The sequence below is a fragment of the Bubalus kerabau genome, unplaced genomic scaffold (genome assembly GCF_029407905.1).
Source record: "Bubalus kerabau isolate K-KA32 ecotype Philippines breed swamp buffalo unplaced genomic scaffold, PCC_UOA_SB_1v2 scaffold_78, whole genome shotgun sequence".
Lineage (NCBI taxonomy): Eukaryota > Metazoa > Chordata > Mammalia > Artiodactyla > Bovidae > Bubalus > Bubalus kerabau.
In genome coordinates this window covers 664,412-684,087 of record NW_026577932.1, presented here as the reverse complement: position 1 = coordinate 684,087, position 19,676 = coordinate 664,412, and the positions used below count along the sequence as shown (strand labels likewise).

Sequence of the window (19,676 nt, the reverse complement as noted above, 5' to 3'; positions counted from 1 at the left end):
CTGGAGGACAAAATGGCAACCCACTCCAATATTCTTGCCTGGAGAATCCCATGGTCAGAGGAGCCTGGTGGGCTACATTCCATGGGGTCACATAGAGTTGGACACAACTGATCGGCTAAACTACCCCCACTATTATGAAGAAGGGAAGCCAGGAGGTGAGCCCTACTACGTTGCAGTCGGCAGAGAATTTGTGAAAGCGCCTTGCTGCAATGAGGTCATTTATAGCAGATTTTCCAGCAGCTCTGGCTTTGCACCCTTACTCCATGTGGAATCAAGTCCCAGAGCCCTGAGCCTCGTCCAGAAGATCACCTTACGCGATGCATTCTTCCAGTGTCCAGGCCAGCAGACTCAGAGCAGAGACAAGACCTCAGACCGACTTTTTCTTCCATCCCTGGAGAACGACGGAAGGGGCTGCATGAGAGGATGTTATAAGACCGCGTCCTAACGGCACCGATTTGCTAAGAGAGAAACTTCTGCCATGGATGATATCACTCTGAACACCATGCTCCCCACCCTGGAGTGACTGTGAGCTTGTTCCATCACTGTTTCTGAACCAGGCTCCCCGCCCGTGGGCAGGGAAACTCACTCGCCCTGTCTGTCTTCATCTCCCAGAGCCGAAGCTCAAGTGGCTCTGTGGTCATTACATCCTTTAAGATCATCACAGAGCAGGTCAGATTGTGTTGTTTGGGGAGCGGTCCTGTCCCTTCCTAGAGTATGAGAGCATATTAAATACTGTACACGCAGTACAGCCAAACCCTTAAACACCATTTCCCGCTCGCTTTAAAAAAAAAAAAAAAAAAACTATTTTTTTTTAACTTTGTACTTGGTATTCGGGTGCAGCCGATTAACAACATTGCCGTAGTTTCTGGTGGAAGGCAAAAGGACTCAGCCGTACATTAAATGTATCCCTTATCCCCCAAACTCCCCTCCCATCCAGGCTGCCACATGACATTGAGCAGAGTTCCCTGTACTGTCCAGCAGGTCCTTGTTGGTTCTCCATGTTAAACACAGCAGTGTGTCCATGTCCATCCCAGACTCCCTGACTATCCCTTCCCCCATCCTTCCCCCTGGTGACCATAAGGTTATTACAGAGCATTGAGCAGAGTTCCCGGTGCTGGACAGCAGGTCCTTGCTGGTTCTCCATGTTAAATACAGCCGTGTGTCCATGTCCATCCCAAACTCCTAACTGTCCCTTCCCCCATCTTTCCCCCGGTGACCATAAGGTTATTACAGAGGATTGAGCAGAGTTCCCTGTGCTGTCCAGCAGGTCCTGTTGGTTCTCCATTTTAAGTATAACATCATAGACATGACTTCTCTTGCAACTGAATTTTGAACTGTTTTATGATTGTGGTTATTAAGAGTTTTTTGCCACGTGGAAAGTAAGTTATTAAAAAAAGAAAAATACCGTAAATAATCTTCCCTTCAGCTTCCTAATGGATTTCAGCCCCCCAGTGGTTATTTATGTTGGAACACTCATGTTAAGCAGGAAGTCTCCAGACGTGTCATCAGTTCACACTGATTTTTTATTCTTCTGAAACCAGAACAGTGAGGGAATGTGTGGTTTTTACCACACAATGAAGACGGTCATTTCCTTTCTGCCCAGTCACAACCACAAAGATCTCAGATCTACCTTATGGGAGGTGCCTCTGATGAGAACTCTGGAGAAGGGAATGGCAACCTGCTCCAGTATTCTTGCCTGGGAAATCCCATGGACAGAGGAGTCTGGCGGGCCACAGTCCATGGGGGTTGCAAAGAGCCTGGCGTGACTGAGCACACACATGCATGAATCAAAACTGGGTCAGGCAAGAAAACAAACACCATGTCACTAATCAAGATCCCATTTTTCTTGTTGTTTTTGGAGGCGTGTTCCTGGGGGAAGGGGGTGGTCTCTCTGGTTTGAGGATGCTTGCAGGGGGGCGGAGTAGGATTAAGAGCCCTCCTGCGTCTCTGTGGTGCTCGGGGCCCTGGTCTGGAAGTGGGTGTAGAAGCATGTCATCCTCACCACCTTTCCGTAGGAGAGGGAGGGCAGCGGTTCTTAGCATCCGCAGCTGGCATAGGTGGAAAACTGAGGCCTGCGGTCCACAGCTGCATAGGGATGAAGGTGCAATCAGCATTCGTCCTCCTGCCGCAGCCTCAAGCCCCCCCACACCCCGAGTGCCATGTTCTCTGTTCTCCTTGGTGCCCTCAGGACATGATTCCCTTACCTCCAGCCCATCAGTCCTTGGAGGTCCGAACCATTGCCCTGGGGTTCCCCTAACTTCATTGCAGCCAGCACAAGCGTTTCCCTGGAGGAGGGCATGGCCACCCACTCCAGTATCCTTGCCTGGAGAATCCCAGGGACGGAGGAGCCTGGCCGGGGCTACACATAGTCCATGGGGGTCGCAGAGGGTCGGACACGACTGAAGCGACTTAGCACGCACAAGCATTCTGAGCTCTGTAAGAATCCTGCTTGGCCGATGACACAGGCCATCTCAGAGTCCACGGTCCGGGCACACAGGCTGGTCTGCCTGCCCCTGGGTCCTGCTGAGCACTCGGTTCATCCTTGAAGATGCCATGGTCTTGGCCAGTCTGCCGCAGAATCAAACGCTGTCGGTTCGCTCTGTGTCCGTGGGGCGGCTTGCTGGCTCCCCACCTCCTAATAGAAGTCATGTCTCCTTGTCGATGACTCAGCTCCTCGCTGTGTGTCTCGGGGCCATGTGCACCCTGTCGGTTCAGTGACCGTCAGGTTCAGCATGGAACTTCGGTGCGTGGGAGGTTGCTGGCAGTCAGTGGTGCTGCAGACCCACAGGTGTGACCAGGGCCACGTGGTCACCCCACCTGGGGGTGTTGGCAGGACTGTAATCTTCCTCGTCTGTCCAGGGAAGGGCCAGCCGGTGCAACCAGCCACCTTCTGTCCCGGGGTTCCACTGAAGCTCGGTACCAACCGCTGCCGGATCTTCATTGTATCAAGTCGCGGTGTTTGTCCTCATTTTCTGGTGGCCCTGATTTTGCCTCCGTTAATGTGGTTTATAGATGAGTCCGTGCCAGCATTATAAAACGTATCAGCTCATGTTTTGGGGGATACTTTTCACCTGTACGTTTATATGTTTAGGTAATTATAAAAGCTTTATGTCACCAGGAAATACAGGGGAAGATTTTCACCCGTATGTGTATGTGTTTAGATAATTATAAAGTCTTTATGTTACCAGAACGTACGGCAGGAATCGGGCATTAGTTACCTCCTGAGTATTACATGTGTCAATTGTTTTCCTAAAGAAACGCGGTCGAGGAGGAACACGCAGGCAGTGTCTGAAACGTCTCTCCGCTTTCTCCTCTCGCCTTTTCTGACAGAGGGTGGTGGCTGCTGCTTCATAAAGACCTCATCCCCACGAGGTGAGGCTAAGATGAGCATTACCAGTGACGAGGTGAACTTCCTGGTGTACCGATATCTCCAGGAGTCAGGTAAGAAGCCGGCTTCCTGCCCGGAGCGGCAAAAAATCACCTTCCAACACGCCACCTGCAGGGCCAGCAACCACGGATGGAAAACGCGGTCTATAGGGAAGAGAGAGCTCTGGATGCTCTCGTTCAGAGGACTGAAGGGAGGCGGAGAAGGGGCTGGGCCGTCCTGCTCTTGGGGCGGGATGAGGGAATGTGTTCTTGTTTGTGCTGATATTTCTGTTCACCTGAAGCCAGCCTGAAATGAAGATCAAGTGAAGGGAAAGTGAAAGTCAGTCAGTCCTGTCCGACTCTTTGCGACCCCATGGACTATCCAGTCCATGGGATTCTCCAGGCCAGAATACTGGAATGGGTGGCCTTTCCCTTCTCCAGGGCATCTTCCTGAACCAAGGAATTGAACCCAGGTCTCTTTAAATTGCAGGCAGATTCTTTACTGTCTTAAGCCGCCAAGGAAGTACCTCTAATAAAGTGAAGTCTAGTGTTAGTCACTTAGTCTTGTCTGAGTCTTTGTAACCTGAACACCTATCGCGGACCAGGCTCCTCTTTCCATGGGATTTTCCAGGCCAGAATACTGGAGTGGGTGGCCTTTCCCTTCTCCAGGGGGATCTTCCCCACCCAGGGATACAACCCAGGTCTCCCACACTGCAGGCAGATTCTTTACCAGCTGAGCCACAAGGGAAGCCCATTACGATCAACAGCAGTTGTCTTAGATATGGTGAGGGGCGGGGAGTATTTGGTGTTCTGGGTCCCCATGCTCAGGAGGGCATTTGTGGTCTGGTGTATACATATGGTGCATCTATATGGGGGTGGGGCGGTTGGTGTTCTTGGCTCCAACCATAGGGGAGGGTATTTATGGGCTGGTGTATGCATATGGTGTATATACGTGGGGAGGTGGAGTGATTGGGTATTCTCAGCCCCCACCATAGGGAAGGCATTTGTGGGCTGATATATAAATATGGTGTGTGTGTGTGTGTGTGAATGGGGTGATTGGTGTTCTTGGCACCCACCATAGGGAGGGTATTTATGGGCTGATGTATACATTTGGGCTTCCCTGGTGGCTCAGCTGGTAAAGAATCCGCCTACAATGCAGGAGACCTGGGTTGGGAAGATCCCCTGGAGAAGGGAAAGGCCACACACTCCAGTGTTCTGGCCTGGAGAATTCCATGGACTGTATAGTCCATGGGGTCGAAAAGAGTCGGACACGATAGAGCGACTTTCACTTCACATACATATGGTGTATATATATATGGAGGTGGGGTGATCTGAGTGTTCTCAGCCCCCACCATAGGGAGGGCATCTGTGGGCTGGTGTGTATGTATGGTATATATATTATAGGGTGGGGTAATGGGCTGTCCTTGGCCCCCACCATAGAGAGGATGTTTATGGGCTGGTGTATACATGTGGTGTATATACATGGGGAGGTGGGGTGATCTGAGTGTTCTCGGCCCCCACCATAGGGAAGGTGTTTATGGGCTGGTATATACATGTGGTGTATATACATGGGGGGTGGGGTGATCTGAGTGTTCTCAGCCCCCAGCATAGGGAGGGCATCTGTGGGCTGGTGTGTACATATGGGGACTTCCCTGGTAGCTCAGCTGGTAAAGAATCCGCCTGCAGTGCAGGAGACCCCAGTTCAATGCCTGGGTCAGGAAGATCCCCTGGAGGAGGACATGGCAACCCACTCCAGTATTCTTACCTGGGGAATCCCATGGACAGAGGAGCCTGGCGGGCTTAGTCCATGGGGTCGCAAAGCGACTCAGACACCACTGTGCAGCTAAGCACACAAGCAAACATATAAATGTGGTGTGTATGTGTGTACATATATATACACACACACACACATATATACACATATATGTACATATATGTGTATATATGTGTGTGTGTGTATATATGGGGGAGGTGGGGTGTTTGGTGTTCTTGGTGCCCACTATAGGGAGGATATTTATGGGCTGGTATATATATATATATGAAGGTGGGGTGATTTTATGTTCTCGGCCCCCACCATAGGAAGGGCTTTTGTGGTCTGGTATATATGTATGGTGTATATATATATATATACACACACACACATAAACATACATATATGTATATATAGGGAGAGGGTAGAGTGATTGGTGTTCTTACCCCCACCATAGAGAGGATAATTATGGGCTGGTGTATACATATGGTGTATATATATATGGAGGTGGGGTGATCTGAGTGTTCTCAGCCCCCACCATAGGGAGGGCATTTGTGGGCTGGTGTATACATATGGTGTATATACATGGGGAGTGCGGTGATTGAATGGTCTCAGCCCCCACCATAGGGAGGGCATTTGTGGGCTGGTGTATACATATGGTGTATATACATGGGGAGTGCGCTGATTGGATGGTCTCAGCCCCCACCATAGGGACGGCATTTGTGGGCTGGTTTTTTGTGGACAGCATTTATATGCTGGACGACATACAGTGTATGCATATATATGGGGGTGGGATGTTTGGTATTCTTGGTCCCGGCCATAGAGAGATCGTTTGTGGGCTGGTTACAGATCCGTGTACAGAATTGGTGTGGGCTAACTCAGTGGTTTGGCTTGAACAGAAATGCACCATCCCAGCGCCGTGGAGGACAGCAGTCCGAAACAGGGTGCCAGCTGGCTTGCTTTCTTCCCGTGACTGTCTGCCTCACGGGGGTCTGCTCTGGCCTGTCTGCCAGCTTCAGCTGGACCGTGTTTGGCACTCCTTGCTTCGTAGGCACTTCGTCCCCCGAGACCTGCCTTCCCCTTCACGCAGCGTTCTCCCTGTGTGCCTGTCCCTCTCTGTCCACGTTTGTCGGATTTCTCCTTTCTGTAAAGACACAGTCGTACTGGGTTAGGGGGCTCACGGTATTCCAGGACAAACTCGTCTTAACAGATGACATCTGCAGGGACCCTCTTCCAAGCACCGTCACATTCTGAGCCATACCGTGGGCTAGGACTACCAGCCTATGCAGTTGCAGTGGACACAGTTCGAGCTGTTAACAGTCGGTTCTGTGCATATTGAAGCTTGATTCACTTTGTGTCACATTTTCTGTAGTCTGCAAATTGATTATTTGAGAAAGAAGCCAGTTCTCACATCCCACTTCCGCACATGCTATCACTGAGGGTGATCCAAGTGTGAGTCCCTGGGTCCAGACTCTTTCAGAATCAGCCCAGAAGGGTCAGATGGGCCAGTCTTGCAGGCGACCCAAATGGCTCGATTCTGATCCTCAAACAAAAAGGATAAAATACGTGGGGTGTGCCACATGTTATAAATAAACCTCTCACCACGCAAGCCTGAGATCTCTGTTTCTGCTGTCCACCCTAGCTAGCATTATTCATGAAGAGTACACCTTCTTTCTACATGTACATTTGACCATTTGGATTAGCTCTTGCTAGATATTTCCTATGAAAAAAATGATGAGCAGAACAAAATATGTACCACCTCATCCCTCGTCAATCAGGGAAGTCACACCCATGGCTCTGATAACTTAACCTCGGAAATTAACCAGGAAATCTCTCACCTGGAGTCCAAGTGTCCTCCCAGCACTGATCTCATAGATTCCCAGAGATGTCTGCAGATGAAAATTCCACGTACCAAACCCTGCCTCCCTGAAGACTTCCAGCTTGGAACTCAGGATTCTTTCCCTTTAGAAACACCTGCACAAAAATAGGCTGAAAAAGTGCGGTCCAAATGTATAAACAATCTTAAGGTGAAATTGCCATCCCTCTGTGAACATCAGGGTAAATAGAGACTTGGGAAAGAAAACTTTTGTGTAACCTAGAGAAAGGTTTCTCCCGGTGGGCAGTCCCTGGGGCCCCCCAGGGGCAAGAGCGTTGCTGGCCTCTTTGAATAAACACAGAAATGTCTATCCCTCCCCCCAGAAAAGCGAACCTTCCTTTTTTAGGATTTGTTTACATTTGTCTCACATTTGTTGAGAAACTTTCTGTAACCAGGCGACTGAGAAAGGAGCCTTGGGAGACGCAATGTATTCCATCAATGCCGATTGTGTGTAGCATCTGCTGAGCGGCTGTTGTAATTTGTCAGAGCCTCGAGTAGAATCCCATAGATCGAGTAGGGAGTTAAGAGATGACTGTGTGTTCCTCTGACAACTGTGTGCCTCCGGGAACTGCCTCTGGTACCCTCCACGAGGGCATACTCCAAAGAAGTAACGCCTAATGTTAAGCGTTCATTGTGGGATTGTTTAACATTTATCTCAAATCCTCACGCTTTGGTTAGGTGGTGGTTTAATTGCTCAGTGGTGTCTGACGTTTTGCAACCACATGGGCTGTAGCCCACTAGGCTCCTCTGGCCATGCGGATTCTCCAGGCAAGAATACTGGAGTGGGTAGCCTTTCCCTTCTCCAGGGGATCTTCCCGACCCAGGGATCGAACCCAGGCCTCCTGCACTGCAGGCAGATTCTTTACTGACTGAGCCACCAGGGAATTTACTGAGCAACCATCAAGTGGACAGAGCATGTTCTTGGCTTCATAACGTCTCCTTTCTAGCTGAAAGGAAGGAAGGGAAGGGAAGGAAGAGGGCGGAAGGGGAAGGAAGAAGAGGGAATGAAGGAAGGAAGAGGAAGGAAGGGACAGGGAAGAAGGGGAAGGAAGGGGGAGGAAGGGGAAGGAAAAGAAGGCAGGAAGGAGAAGGAAGGACTCTCCTGATCAAGTATCTGTGCTGTGTCTCCTTTACCAGCATCAAACCCATCATCCATAAATTCTCTGTCACGCTAGGTGACTCACTCAACTCTTCCCAGTGTGGCTTCTACACTAGGGGTTTGAAAGTTCCATTTCTAAGTCTTTAGTCGTGTCACCCCCCCAGGCTATGTGTGTAGAAGGTGTGTGTGCAGGAGGTTGGGAGACGGTGGGGAGGACCCTGCAGGGAGGCAGACCTCTGGATCTCTGAGGGGGGTCTGCTGTTAGCTGTACAACCAGGCAGTGGGTAGACCCAGAATATTCCAGCCTGCCTTGAGGCACAAGTTCTCTGCCACCGCAGGGGCTGGGCTGGTGCAGTCGGGCAGCACATGGGCCGGTCAGGATGTTCGGGGCTGCAGGGAAAACGGTGCCCATCAGAACATTGATTCCTCATGCACCCCACCCCACCAGACAGCTGGGAGGTGCGGTACGGAAGCAGCACTTGCCTGAAAGTATTACGACAAAATGCACATCACATCTCTGCAAACTCAGGAAAAGTATCTTGAGAAGGGGCTTCCTTTTCTGCCCTCAAGAGGCAGAATTCGCATCATCTAGGGTTCCTGTGTGGCCTCCCTCCGCCCTGCGGTGGATTCCACAGCCTCTAAGGCAGAGGGGATTTCATGGCATCACTGTTGTCTAAAGCAAGGGCCGTGCCTGTGCAAGGTGGTGTCTGGATGCTATTGTTTATGGTTGCTCCTCCTGGCATCCAGATGAAGAAGATCAGTTAGTGAGCAAGGCTTTTTTTTTTTTTTTTCAGTTCAACTGGGGATTTTGAGCAGCCCCAGCAGCAAAGTGGCTTAGTTGCGCTTTTATTTTTTTATTTTTTGCATGAGTTGCGGCAGTCCGCTTTGGAGGGCTAAGAGTCCATAGGCCTCTGCCTCTTGGGGGTTAATCATGTGGTCACTTTTGCCATCCTGATGATTTTTAAGAAGCCGATTGAGGCAGAGCGTCTCTGCCACCCAGCCCGTCAGTTCCCTTCATGGTCAGTGTCCAGCTTCTCCATCCTTCCGCACCTTCATCTCTACCATGTGTTTTTTTTTTTTTTACATAGAGTATAATTTTCATGCCAGAAAATTGACCCTTTTTAGAATACAGATGTTCAGAGTGATACAAACACCCGCACAGACAAGATATGGAATGGTTCCACCACCCCAAAAACTCCCCCTTTGTAGTCTACCCCTCACCCCACCGCAGCTGCTGGTACCACTGGTCTGCTTCCTGGCACTGGAGTGTTGCCTCTGCGATTGTGACTGAGAAGCGAATCTCTGCAGCGTGTACCCTTGAGAGTCTGGCTTTTCTGACTCAGTGCATCTGAGATTGGGTAACGCTGGTGCATACTTGAGTAGTACTTCCTTTATATGCTACATGGTCTTCCATTTCCTACGGGCTTCCACAGTGGTAAAGCACTCGCCTGCCAATGCAGGAGATGCAGGTTCAATCCCTGGGTCAGGAAGATCCCCTGGAGGAGGGCATGGCAACCCACTCCAGTATTCTTGCCTGGAGCATCCTATGGACAGAGGAGCCTGGCAGGCTACGGTCGCCAAGAGTTGGACATGACTTAAGAGACTGAGCCTGGCCCAGTGTTCTGTTTTATGGATGCAGGGCGGTTAGTCGTTTGTCCCGTGGAAGAGCATTTAGGTGCTTTCCAAGCTACGACTAAGGCGCCTAGGGGCATTTGCACATAGGCTTTTGTGGTCTGGGGTTTTCCTTTTTCTTGGGCGGCTGTCTGGGAGGCACACTGCTGGACCAGGTGACAAAAGCGGGTTCAGTTTATCAGAATCTACCGCGTCCGCTTCGGTCTCACTCGACAGCAAGGCAATTCACAACCGCTGGTGGTTTCATATTTTATAGATTTCATACCCGCCACAGAGCTATTGATAATCAGTGCCTGGGGCGCAGGGAATATTGGAAAGTACGTAAAAAGACATTGGTCCCCTGCAGATATATCTGCACGATACTGATGAAATGCTAACGCTTCCTCTCAGGGTTTGAAATTAGCCTCTGCGAACCTGTTACCGGGGTCGTGGTTCCCATGGATCCGCTGAGTGGGACAGGGTCCACACGTGCCTGCCTGCTTCTCCTGATCCAGTGCACCCTTCTGCAGAAAACTGGGTGGAAGACGCTGGGTGGAATGCTAGGTAGACAGCAGGTAGATGCTGCAGCCGTGAAATTAAAGGGCACTTGCTTCTTGGAAGAAAAGCTGTGACCAACCTAGACAGCGTATTAAAAAGCAGAGACATTACTTTGCCAGCAAAGGTACATCTAGTCAAAGCTATGGTGTTTCCAGTAGTCATGGATGGATGCGAGACTTGGACATCCAACTTTATAAACAAACTGGAGTTTCTTTATAAAGAAAGCTGAGTGCCGAAGAATTGGTGCCTTGGAACTGTGGTGTTGGAGAAGACTCTTGAGAGTCCCTTGGACTGCAAGTAGATCCAACCAGTCCATCCTAAAGGAAATCAGTCCTGAGTATTCACTGGAAGGACTGATATTGAAGCTGAAACTCCAATCCTTTGGCCACCTGTTGCGAAGAGCTGACTCACTGGGAAAGACCCTGATGCTGGGAAAGATTGAAGGTGGGAGGAGAAGGGGATGCAGAGAATGAGATGGTTGGATGGCATCACCGACCTGATAGACATGAGTTTGAGTAACTCCGGGAGTTGGTGATGAACAGGGAAGCCTGGTGTGCTGCAGTCCATGGGGTCGCAAAGAGTCGGATGTGACTGAGTGATTGAACTGAATTTGATACGCTTAGCCCCTAAGTCATGTCTGACTCTTTGCAACCCCATGGACTGTAGCCCGCCGGGCTACTCTGTCCATGGGACTTCCCAGGCAAGAATACTGGAGTGTTTTGCCATGCCCTCCTCCAGGGGATCTTCACCACCCAGGGATCGAAGCCATGTCCTCTGAGTCTCCTGCATGGGCATTAGTCATTACCATTGCCCCACCTGGGAAGACAGAAGCTAAAACTCCACGTGCATTGACTTGCATGGGTATGCGTGCAAATTCACCCAAGGTGTTCATGGCTTGGGGGAAGTATTTCCCCTACCTCTAGCATTGGGACCGACGTCTGCACACTGTGAAAAGCAGACAGGGCCCTTAATCAAAACCATTTGACTGCTGCGGTGACAGGTCTGTCAGCGAACCAGAAACACGAGTGAGAAACTGAGTTTCCCTAATGTTTGTCAGGCGTTACCAGGCTGGGTGTCCCCAGTGGCAGTCATTTGAAACACTTTAGACGATAAAAGCAGCCTTTGGTTACGGCGCAGATGGCAGAAATTCATTTCGTGTATATCAGAAATCAACACGATGGTGCATTTCTCTGCTTATTGTGGGGATTTTGCAACATTCGCGCCTGGCGTGCTGCGGTCCATGGGCGTCTCAGAAGAGTCTCGGGTGCGACTTAGCCACTGAACAACATCAACAAAAAGACCTTCGAGGGACTTCCCTGGTGGTCCAGTGGTTAAGACTTCACCTTCCAATGTAGGGGTTGTGGGTGCGATGCCTGGTTGGGGAGCTTAGATGCCATGTGCCTCGAGGCCAAAAAACCCAGAACATAGAACAGAAGCAACATGGTGAGACATTGAGTAAAGACTAAAAAATTAAATAAACACCTTTGAATAAGATTGGAAACTCCTTATACAGTGAAGTATACTTCCTCCTTTGTCACGGTTCGTGGTCAAGAGGCTGATCTATTAAGCGTATCTGTTGCCTACGTTAGCACAGCCATACCTGCTGTCTTCTGCGAGGAGCGCTGGTGGTTTTCAAACAGAAGCACCTACACATGGGAAAGGTGCTGTTTTCTGTTGTGGTTCAGTCGCTCAGTCGTGTCCAACTCTTTGCAACCCCATGGACTGCAGCACGCCAGGCCTCCCTGTCCATCGCCGACTCCCGGAGCTTACTCAAACTCATGTCCATTGAGTCGATGATGCCATCCAACCATCTCATCCTCTGTCGTCCCCTTCTCCTCCCGCCTTCCATCTTTCCCAGCATCACCGTCTTTTCCGTTGAGTCTGCTCTTCACATCAAGTGGTCAGAGTATTGGCGCTTCAGCTTCAGTATCAGTCCTTCCAGTGAGTAGTCAGGGTTGATTTCCTTTAGGATGGACTGGTTTCAAGCCCATATCTGCACTCATGTGACTGGCCAGGTAGAATCAGGCATGTTTCCTTTGGTTTACATAATACACACATGGCTCTGTGTTCTGTATTACCCTTGTGAATACATGTTACATAACCAGATTCTTGAGGTTTTAAATGGAAGGTAGATGGCTTTTTTCATGCATTTCGTGGAGCTTCTGTTAGGAGAATGGTTAGAAAGATTTCCTGACCAAGTAGCACATACATATGCCCTTTCTTGCCCCACCTCACGTCAGATTTAGAGTAAGATTTAGGTGGCATTTTCTCTCCACAGGCAAGTCCAGGCACAGAGCCAAAGGATGGTTCTGTTCTGAACGCACAGAGGTATGACTCTGCAGAAATGTTCCTGAGCAGTGTAAAAATTATGCATATTGGTAGTCCAGGGATTAAAAATCCACCTGCCAATGCAGGTGGCACAGGTTTGATCCCTGGCCCGGGAAGATCTCACATGGTATAATTCACTGAATAAGTGCTTCCCAGGTGGCTCAGTCAGAGAAGGCAATGGCACCCCACTCCAGTACTTTTGCCTGGAAAATCCCATGGATGGAGGAGCCTGGTGGGCTGCAGTTCATGGGGTCGCTAGAGTCGGACACGACTGAGCGACTTCCCTTTCACTTTTCACTTTCATGCATTGGACAAGGAAATGGCAACCCACTGCAGTGTTCTTGCCTGGAGAATCCCAGGGACGGGAAGCCTGGTTGGCTGCCGTCTATGGGGTCGCACAGAGTCGGACACGACTGAAGCGACTTAGCAGCAGCAGCAGCAGCAGCAGGTGGCTCAGTGGTTTAAAAAAAAAAAATCTGCCTGCCAATACAGGAGACCTGGGTTCGATCCCGGGATGGAGAAGATTCCCTGGAGAAAGAAAGGCAACCCACTGCAGTCTTCTTGCCTGGAGAATCCCATGGACAAAGGAGCCTGGTGGTTTACAGTCCACGGGGTCACAAAGAGTCAGACATGATGGAGTGGCTTTCACATAGACGCTGTGTGCTTAGGTGATGCTCACACACTGATCTGAAAGGAGAGAAGCTGAAGGTTTGCAGTCAGGTGACCCGTCAGCTGAAAGTCATTCCCTGGTTTTGACACTGTCCTACGGCGAGAGAAGATGTCACCGTTGAAGGTGGCTGGGTGAAATGACTTCACTGTTTTTACAGCTTATGATCATCTTGAAATTACTAAAATTACAAAAGACCAGAGAAATCATGACTTTGCGCTTCCATGGTCTGCAGAGCTTTGCCTATGACTGAGACGGAGAAGGTGGTCAGTAATAGAAATGCAGCTGAGGCATTTTAATTAAGATTTTGCAGGTCGTTAGCCAAGGCTTCAGGCCTCGGTTCTGATGGAGTGTCTTTTGTATAATGGGTTCGAGTGTTACCGTGTTAGCTTAGAAGCGGATAGCCACACAGCCATTCTGGGGCTTTTGGCAACAGAAGAATAATAGAGTCATCTGAAGGTGAACAGTGGTGGTTGTGTATCCAGAGCCAGATTTTTGCTTCCTTGGTAATTCAGCAGACTCAAGTGTGCATCATAGGCCAGGCTCACCTGGCCCGCTCCTCCTGGAACATTGTCGTGAGAAGCTGTTCTGCATTTAATGGGCACCGTAGGCGCTGGACAGGCTGTATCGTTAGTAGAAGGATAAAAGTCCATATTCAGGGACTTGCCCTGGTGTCGTCATGGATAGGAATCCGCCCCCCAGTTCAGGGGACCCTGGTTTGATCCCTGGTCTGGAAAGATACCACATGCTGGAGAGCCACTAAGCCCATGAGCTGAAACAACTTGAGCCCACGTGCCCCTCGAACCCGTGCTCTTGCAACAAAAGAAACCACTGCAATGAGAAGCTCAGGCACTGCAACTCGAGAGTAGCCACTGCTGGCCACAACCAGAGAAAAGCCCGCCCACAGCACCGAAGACCCATCACAGCCGAAAATCAATCAATATTTTAATAGTGTTCTTCGGTGTTCTTCCGCGCTCCTGGTCCCGTGTCTTGCCACGTTTTCAGTATCCCCTTCGTGGTCTTCACTTGTAGATTTCTCCTAGGTGGGCAGAGTTTGAGGGTCTTAATCTCTTGCATTGATGCTTTTGAGCTGTGGTGTTGGAGAGGACTCTTGAGAGTCCCTTGGACTGCAAGGAGATCCAACCAGTCCATCCTAAAGGAAATCAGTCCTGAATATTCATCGGAAGGACTGATGCTGAAGCTGAAACTCCAATCCTTTGGCCACCTGATGTGAAGAACTGGCTCATTTGAAAAGACCCTGATGCTGGGAAAGATTGAGGGCAGGAGGAGAAGGGGACGACAGAGGATGAGATGGTTGGATGGCATCACTACTTAATGGACATGAGTTTGAGTAAACTCTGGGAGTTGGTGATGGACAGGGAAGCCTGGCATGCTGCAGTCCATAGGGTCGCAAAGAGTCGTACACGACTGAGCAACTGAACTGAACTGAATCTCTTGGAGGGACTCTGAATGGTCAGAACAGCATGCATTATCTGAAGACGCTCAACCTTTCCTAGAGGCCAGGCTTCCTGAACCTCAGCACTGTTGACGTATGGGCTGGGCGGCTATGCTGTATTGTAGGTTCTAAATACCGCATCCCTGGACTCCACCCACTGCATGACAGGAATGCCCTGCCCCCCTCGCCCTCCATGGTGACAACCAAAGATGTCTCTGACCTTTACCAAATGTCCCTCTGAGGGCAGAACCACCCCTAGTTGAGAACCACTGATAACACATCCTTCAGTTGTGGGATGTGTTTCTTCAGTTACTTTTTATTGCAAAGTGGAGTTGTAACGAGCTTCTCATTTCTCCCTTCTGTTTCATCATCTTGGGCTGCATTTTGATTCTTTCTGCAGAAAGCAAATGAAACTCTTAACAGTGGTCCTAGCGGTCCCTGTTGTTATTAAATTTTTCCAGAGTATTTTTCCCCTTGAAGAAGGGGGGAACTTCTGCCAGTACTGTTCTCCAGCAGATAATAAAATAATTGGGAGTAGCTGTCTTCAATCTGGGTTTTGTTTTTCTTTGGGTTTTGGTTTTTTCTGGACTCCCGGTGAGGAGATTAGATAACCAGGAAAAGGGTGTTACTCTTAACATTCGTGAATAATTGCGTCTCCAGAAATGATTCAGCAGCATTGCCCTCTAATTCTAGCAGCTGACAGATCACCCTGTAGGCGCCACTGTGTTTCCTGGGAGCTTGGACTGCCTTCTTATGCTAGACACGTTTCCCCCCCCCCCGGATTCGGGAAGGCATTTTAATGGTTCAGCTAGCTTCATTTAAACCCAGGTTCAGGGCTCATTGTTCAGCCGAGTCGCTAAAAATACTTCTCTGACTGCGGTGGCATTTTTACATTGCTAATGTTGTCCCCGTTTAAAAAGAGGATCCTTACGAAACGGTAAAGGCAAGCACTTCTGTGAGGCAGTGGTAGCCTCTGCTTTAGAAAGCATACAGGAAAATATTCGTTTCATCAGATAATAAGTAAGGAATACCTGAATGGTTTGTCCACATGAGCACAGGATAAACGTAATTTAAAAGCAGGTGAAGGAAATCCCTGGTGGTCCAGTGGCTAGGACTTGGTGTTTTCACTGCTGGGACTGGGGTTTGATCCCCAGTTGGGGATCTACAATCCTGCAGGCTGTGAGGATGGAAAGGGAGGGAGGGAGCAAGGAATTAAGTCAGGTGAAACAGAAATGTCTCATTTCTTTGTTTCCAGTTCTTTGGTGATGTATCCCTGTCTCCTAGACTACCCCTAGGCTCTATTATTTGCTAGAAGGAGTCACAGAATTTGGGCTTCCCTGGTAGCTCAGTTGCTAAAGAATCTGCCTGCAATGCAGGAGACCCCGGTTCGATTCCTGGGCAGGGAAGATCCGTTGGAGGAGGGATAGGCTACCCACTCCAGTAGGCTTGGGCTTCCGTTCTGGCTCAGCTGGTAAAGAATCCGCCTGCAATGCGGAAGACCTGGGTTCAATCCCTGGGTTGGTAAGATCCCCTGGATGAGGGATAGGCTACCCACTCCAGGATTCCTGCCTGGAGAATTACATGGTATAGTCCATGGGGTCGCCAAGTGTTGGATAGGACTGAGCGACTTTCACAGAATTTAGTAACTGTTACACTCACAGTGGATTACAACAAAAAGATACGGATTATAACAACAAAAAGATACGGATTATAACTTACTTCATAGTGGTATATTGGGTACTTGACGGCTGCTAAGATCGTGGAAATGTTCTCAGTGAAGTAAATAGGTTAATCATGTGAGGTGCTGCATATGTGAGCTGAGCCTATTGTGTAGTTCTTCCACAACGTATATCCATGTATCAGATCATCACAGTGTATACCCCAAACTTACACTTTGTTACGTGGCACTTACGTCTCAAGAAAAGTCAGTCGAAAAGATCAAGACGTTAATCAAAGTCGATGCTCCGTCTCCATTTTTGTTACATTCCTCTTAATCGTATACAGTTGGGTGTTTATTTTGTTTGTTCAGCTGTCTCGTTTACACAGTATCCAATAGAACCCTTTGTTTGAATTGATAGCTTCAGTTTTTCTCCGTTGAGATGTAATCCGTAGGTGGGTGCCAAGTCACTTCAAGTGACTCTCGGCGTCTCTGGCGACCCTAGGGACTGGGGGAATTCTCCAGGCAAGGAGTGGGCTGCCTTGCGTTCCTCCAGGGGATCTTCCCCACCCAGGGATCTAACCTGCATCCCTTAAGTGTCTTGCATTAGCAAGAGGGTTCTTTACCCCTAGCAGCACCTGGGAACAACCCCCACCCCCCTCCCAAGTGAAAAAGAGATAGGTTACAGTCAGCCAAGGGCAAAGGTGCATGGGGTCCAGTCCAGGAGAACCAGGCACAGACTTGGGGGTGTCCCCTCCTGGCTGAGCAGTGTGATGACACCTGGTTCTCCCAGCAGCACGTCCGATGGCAAAGGGGCTGAGTTGTTAGCCACCCAAGCTTTGCCATCCAGGCTTTTATGTGGACCTGCAGCTCTTGCTGAAGGGGCAGGAGCACCTGGGCAGACCCAGGCTGTCCGCCCAGCCCCAGTCCCCTCCAGGTGGACACCGTGGTGTGTGGTTGTGTAACGGTCACGTGTGCACTTGTGTGTTTTTACCTCACGTTTGAAAACTCACTGTAAAAGGTGTAAGGGCGGGTAAGTAACTGGAGAATGTGATACCCACGCCTCTCACATAGAAAGCACCCCCCCAGGAGAGCTTTGTAGGGGCAGGGCTGCACACGCCTCCCGCAGCAAAGCTTGCCTACGCTTCCTTTGCAGGACAGAGCTCAGTCTGCGGGGGGCTGATCTCCCCTTAGGCCCCTTAGGGCTTTCGAAAGACCCTGCACTGTGTTGGGGTCATCTCATCCCAAACCCTCTTCGAGTGGTGCCCGTTGCCAACGAGCTCCTCTTCATTCAAAAAAAAAAGTGTCTACCTGAACTGCTGTTTGGGTGTGATGATACCCCACTGAAGCGTAGCAAAACGGAACCGTGGTGCGGTTGCTCTCGACACATCCCCGAGGTTCACAGCCCTCCCGGTTTCCCGTGCAGTTGCGGTTCTGCCATCTTCTCTGAGTTTGCTGCCTTCCGTCGTCTGTGTGTTCAAAGCTCAGATTCAAGCTTAGCCATTCCTGTGCTTGTTGACTTGTCAAGAGAATTGGGAGAAAGCAATGCGCTAGAAAAGTATTTGCAAATCGGCCGAGTGTTTGTAAGTTGTTGTTTAGTCGCCCAGCCACGTCTGATTCTTTCGCGATCCCATGGACTGTAGCTCCCCCCAGGTTCCTCTGTCCGTGGGATTTTTTGAGCGAGAATACTGGAGTGGGTTGCCACTTCCTTTTGCAGGGAATCTTCCCGACTCAGGGAGTGAACCTGCGTCTCCTGGGTCGACTCTTCCCGACCCAGGGATTGAACCTGCGTCTCCTGGGTCTCCTGCCTTGGCAGGTGGATTCTTTACCGCTGAGCCACCTGGAAAGCCTACATGTAGGTTACACTTGTTTCAACATGTGTCTTGCTCAATATAGCCAAATCGTTTCCATGGGTATGGCCATCAGAGAAAGGTCAGGGGCTGTTGAAAAAGTCCTTAAGACTTCTAGGCCATTGCTTCCTCCTTTAAAGGGTGGGGACGATATGAAAAAGCCTCAGATGTTTCCCATTTCCTTTTTTAGCTGAGATGAATTAACCGTGCTTACCACGGTGCCTGTTTCCAAAGTTCATACACCATCACATTTAAGATCTGCCTGCTCTGAAATTCTAATGTGACCTTCAAAATGTCCAGCTTTGATGTACTTCATTCTGCCAATCACAGCTCCCTTTCTTCCTTCCAGACTCAGCGAGCCGGTCATCTGGACTGTCAGACACAACACTGTCCTTTTTTCTCCTGAGTTTCTGTCTGTAGCCCTAGTGATGTCTCCTCCGTCCACGTCTAAAATGCCACTGTCCCAAAGGTGACATCCTTTTTTCTTTCCCTCCCGCATCCAGGTCTGCGGGCAGTGGGATGCTCTTTCTGCACGTCTAGGTTTCTGTCCTTTACTCGCATCTCATCCCCTAGTCTGGGGGTGGGAGTGGGTGGTCTCTCCCAGCCTCTCCTCAGATCCCCCAGTCTGGGGGGGCCACCTCCAGCTTCTCCGTTGCCTTCGGTACTGCTGTGTTAGTTGTATATTTCCCAAGCATCCTTCAGCGTGATCCCACACTGAGAGTATTGCCATTTCCTGACCACTGTTCCTCCCCTGCAAAGAAGAACTTCCTCTGACCCCCGTAACCTCATCCAGATTTCACGTGAAAATGTCAGAATCGCTGTCATCTATTTCTCGTTCACGGTATCTTTCCGACTGCCCCCATGCCCAGTCCTCTCATCCTCGCATCTCTGTCTGCCAGGCACTCCCTGTGTCTTATCGGGGTTTCCATCTGTTCCACTGCTTTGTCTGAGTGACTGTAGCTCCCATTTATTGAGCATGAGCTGTGTGCCAGGCATGATTCTCAGTTCTTGATGAGTCAAACTGTTTCCCCCTAAGATGGAGATGGCGCTTCCGTGGTGGCTCAGACGATAAAAAAGAGTCTGCCTGCAGTGCAGGAGACCCAGGTTCGATCCCTGGGTCAGGAAGAACCCCTGGAGGCGGGCATGGCAACCCACTCCAGTATTCTTGCCTGGAGAATCTCACAGACAGAGGAGCCTGGCAGGCTACAGCCCATGGGGTTGCAAAGAGTTGGACACGACTGGGCAACTAACGCTTTCATTTTATTTTCAAGAAGTAAATATGGCTGCCTCCCATCGTTGACAGGTGAGCGACCCAAAGCGTTGAGAAGATAGCAGGCTTGCCCAGGTCATGCTCTTAGGAAGTCACAGAGCTAGAATTCAGAACACACCCTCTGGCTCCAGAATCTTCCACTTAAATGATTTTTCTTCACTCTTAACGTGCTGGGATGGTGGATTTCT

At 49.9% G+C, this 19,676-nt stretch overlaps 1 protein-coding gene across 6 annotated transcripts in view; it reads left to right on the top strand.

Moving 5' to 3' along the window:
• Window positions 1–19,676, top strand: part of LOC129641155 (F-box-like/WD repeat-containing protein TBL1X) — a 245,089-nt gene that overhangs the window by 182,430 nt on the left and 42,983 nt on the right. For 4 of the 6 annotated variants that reach the window (XM_055565937.1, XM_055565938.1, XM_055565935.1 and 1 more), the window contains one exon: window positions 3,331–3,441. The exons of the other annotated variants lie outside the window; for them this stretch is intronic. In XM_055565937.1, the coding sequence (XP_055421912.1) occupies window positions 3,384–3,441 (58 nt within the window). In that variant the 5' untranslated portion in view covers window positions 3,331–3,383. The remainder of the gene's footprint in view (window positions 1–3,330; window positions 3,442–19,676) is intronic. 6 annotated transcript variants of the gene reach the window in all.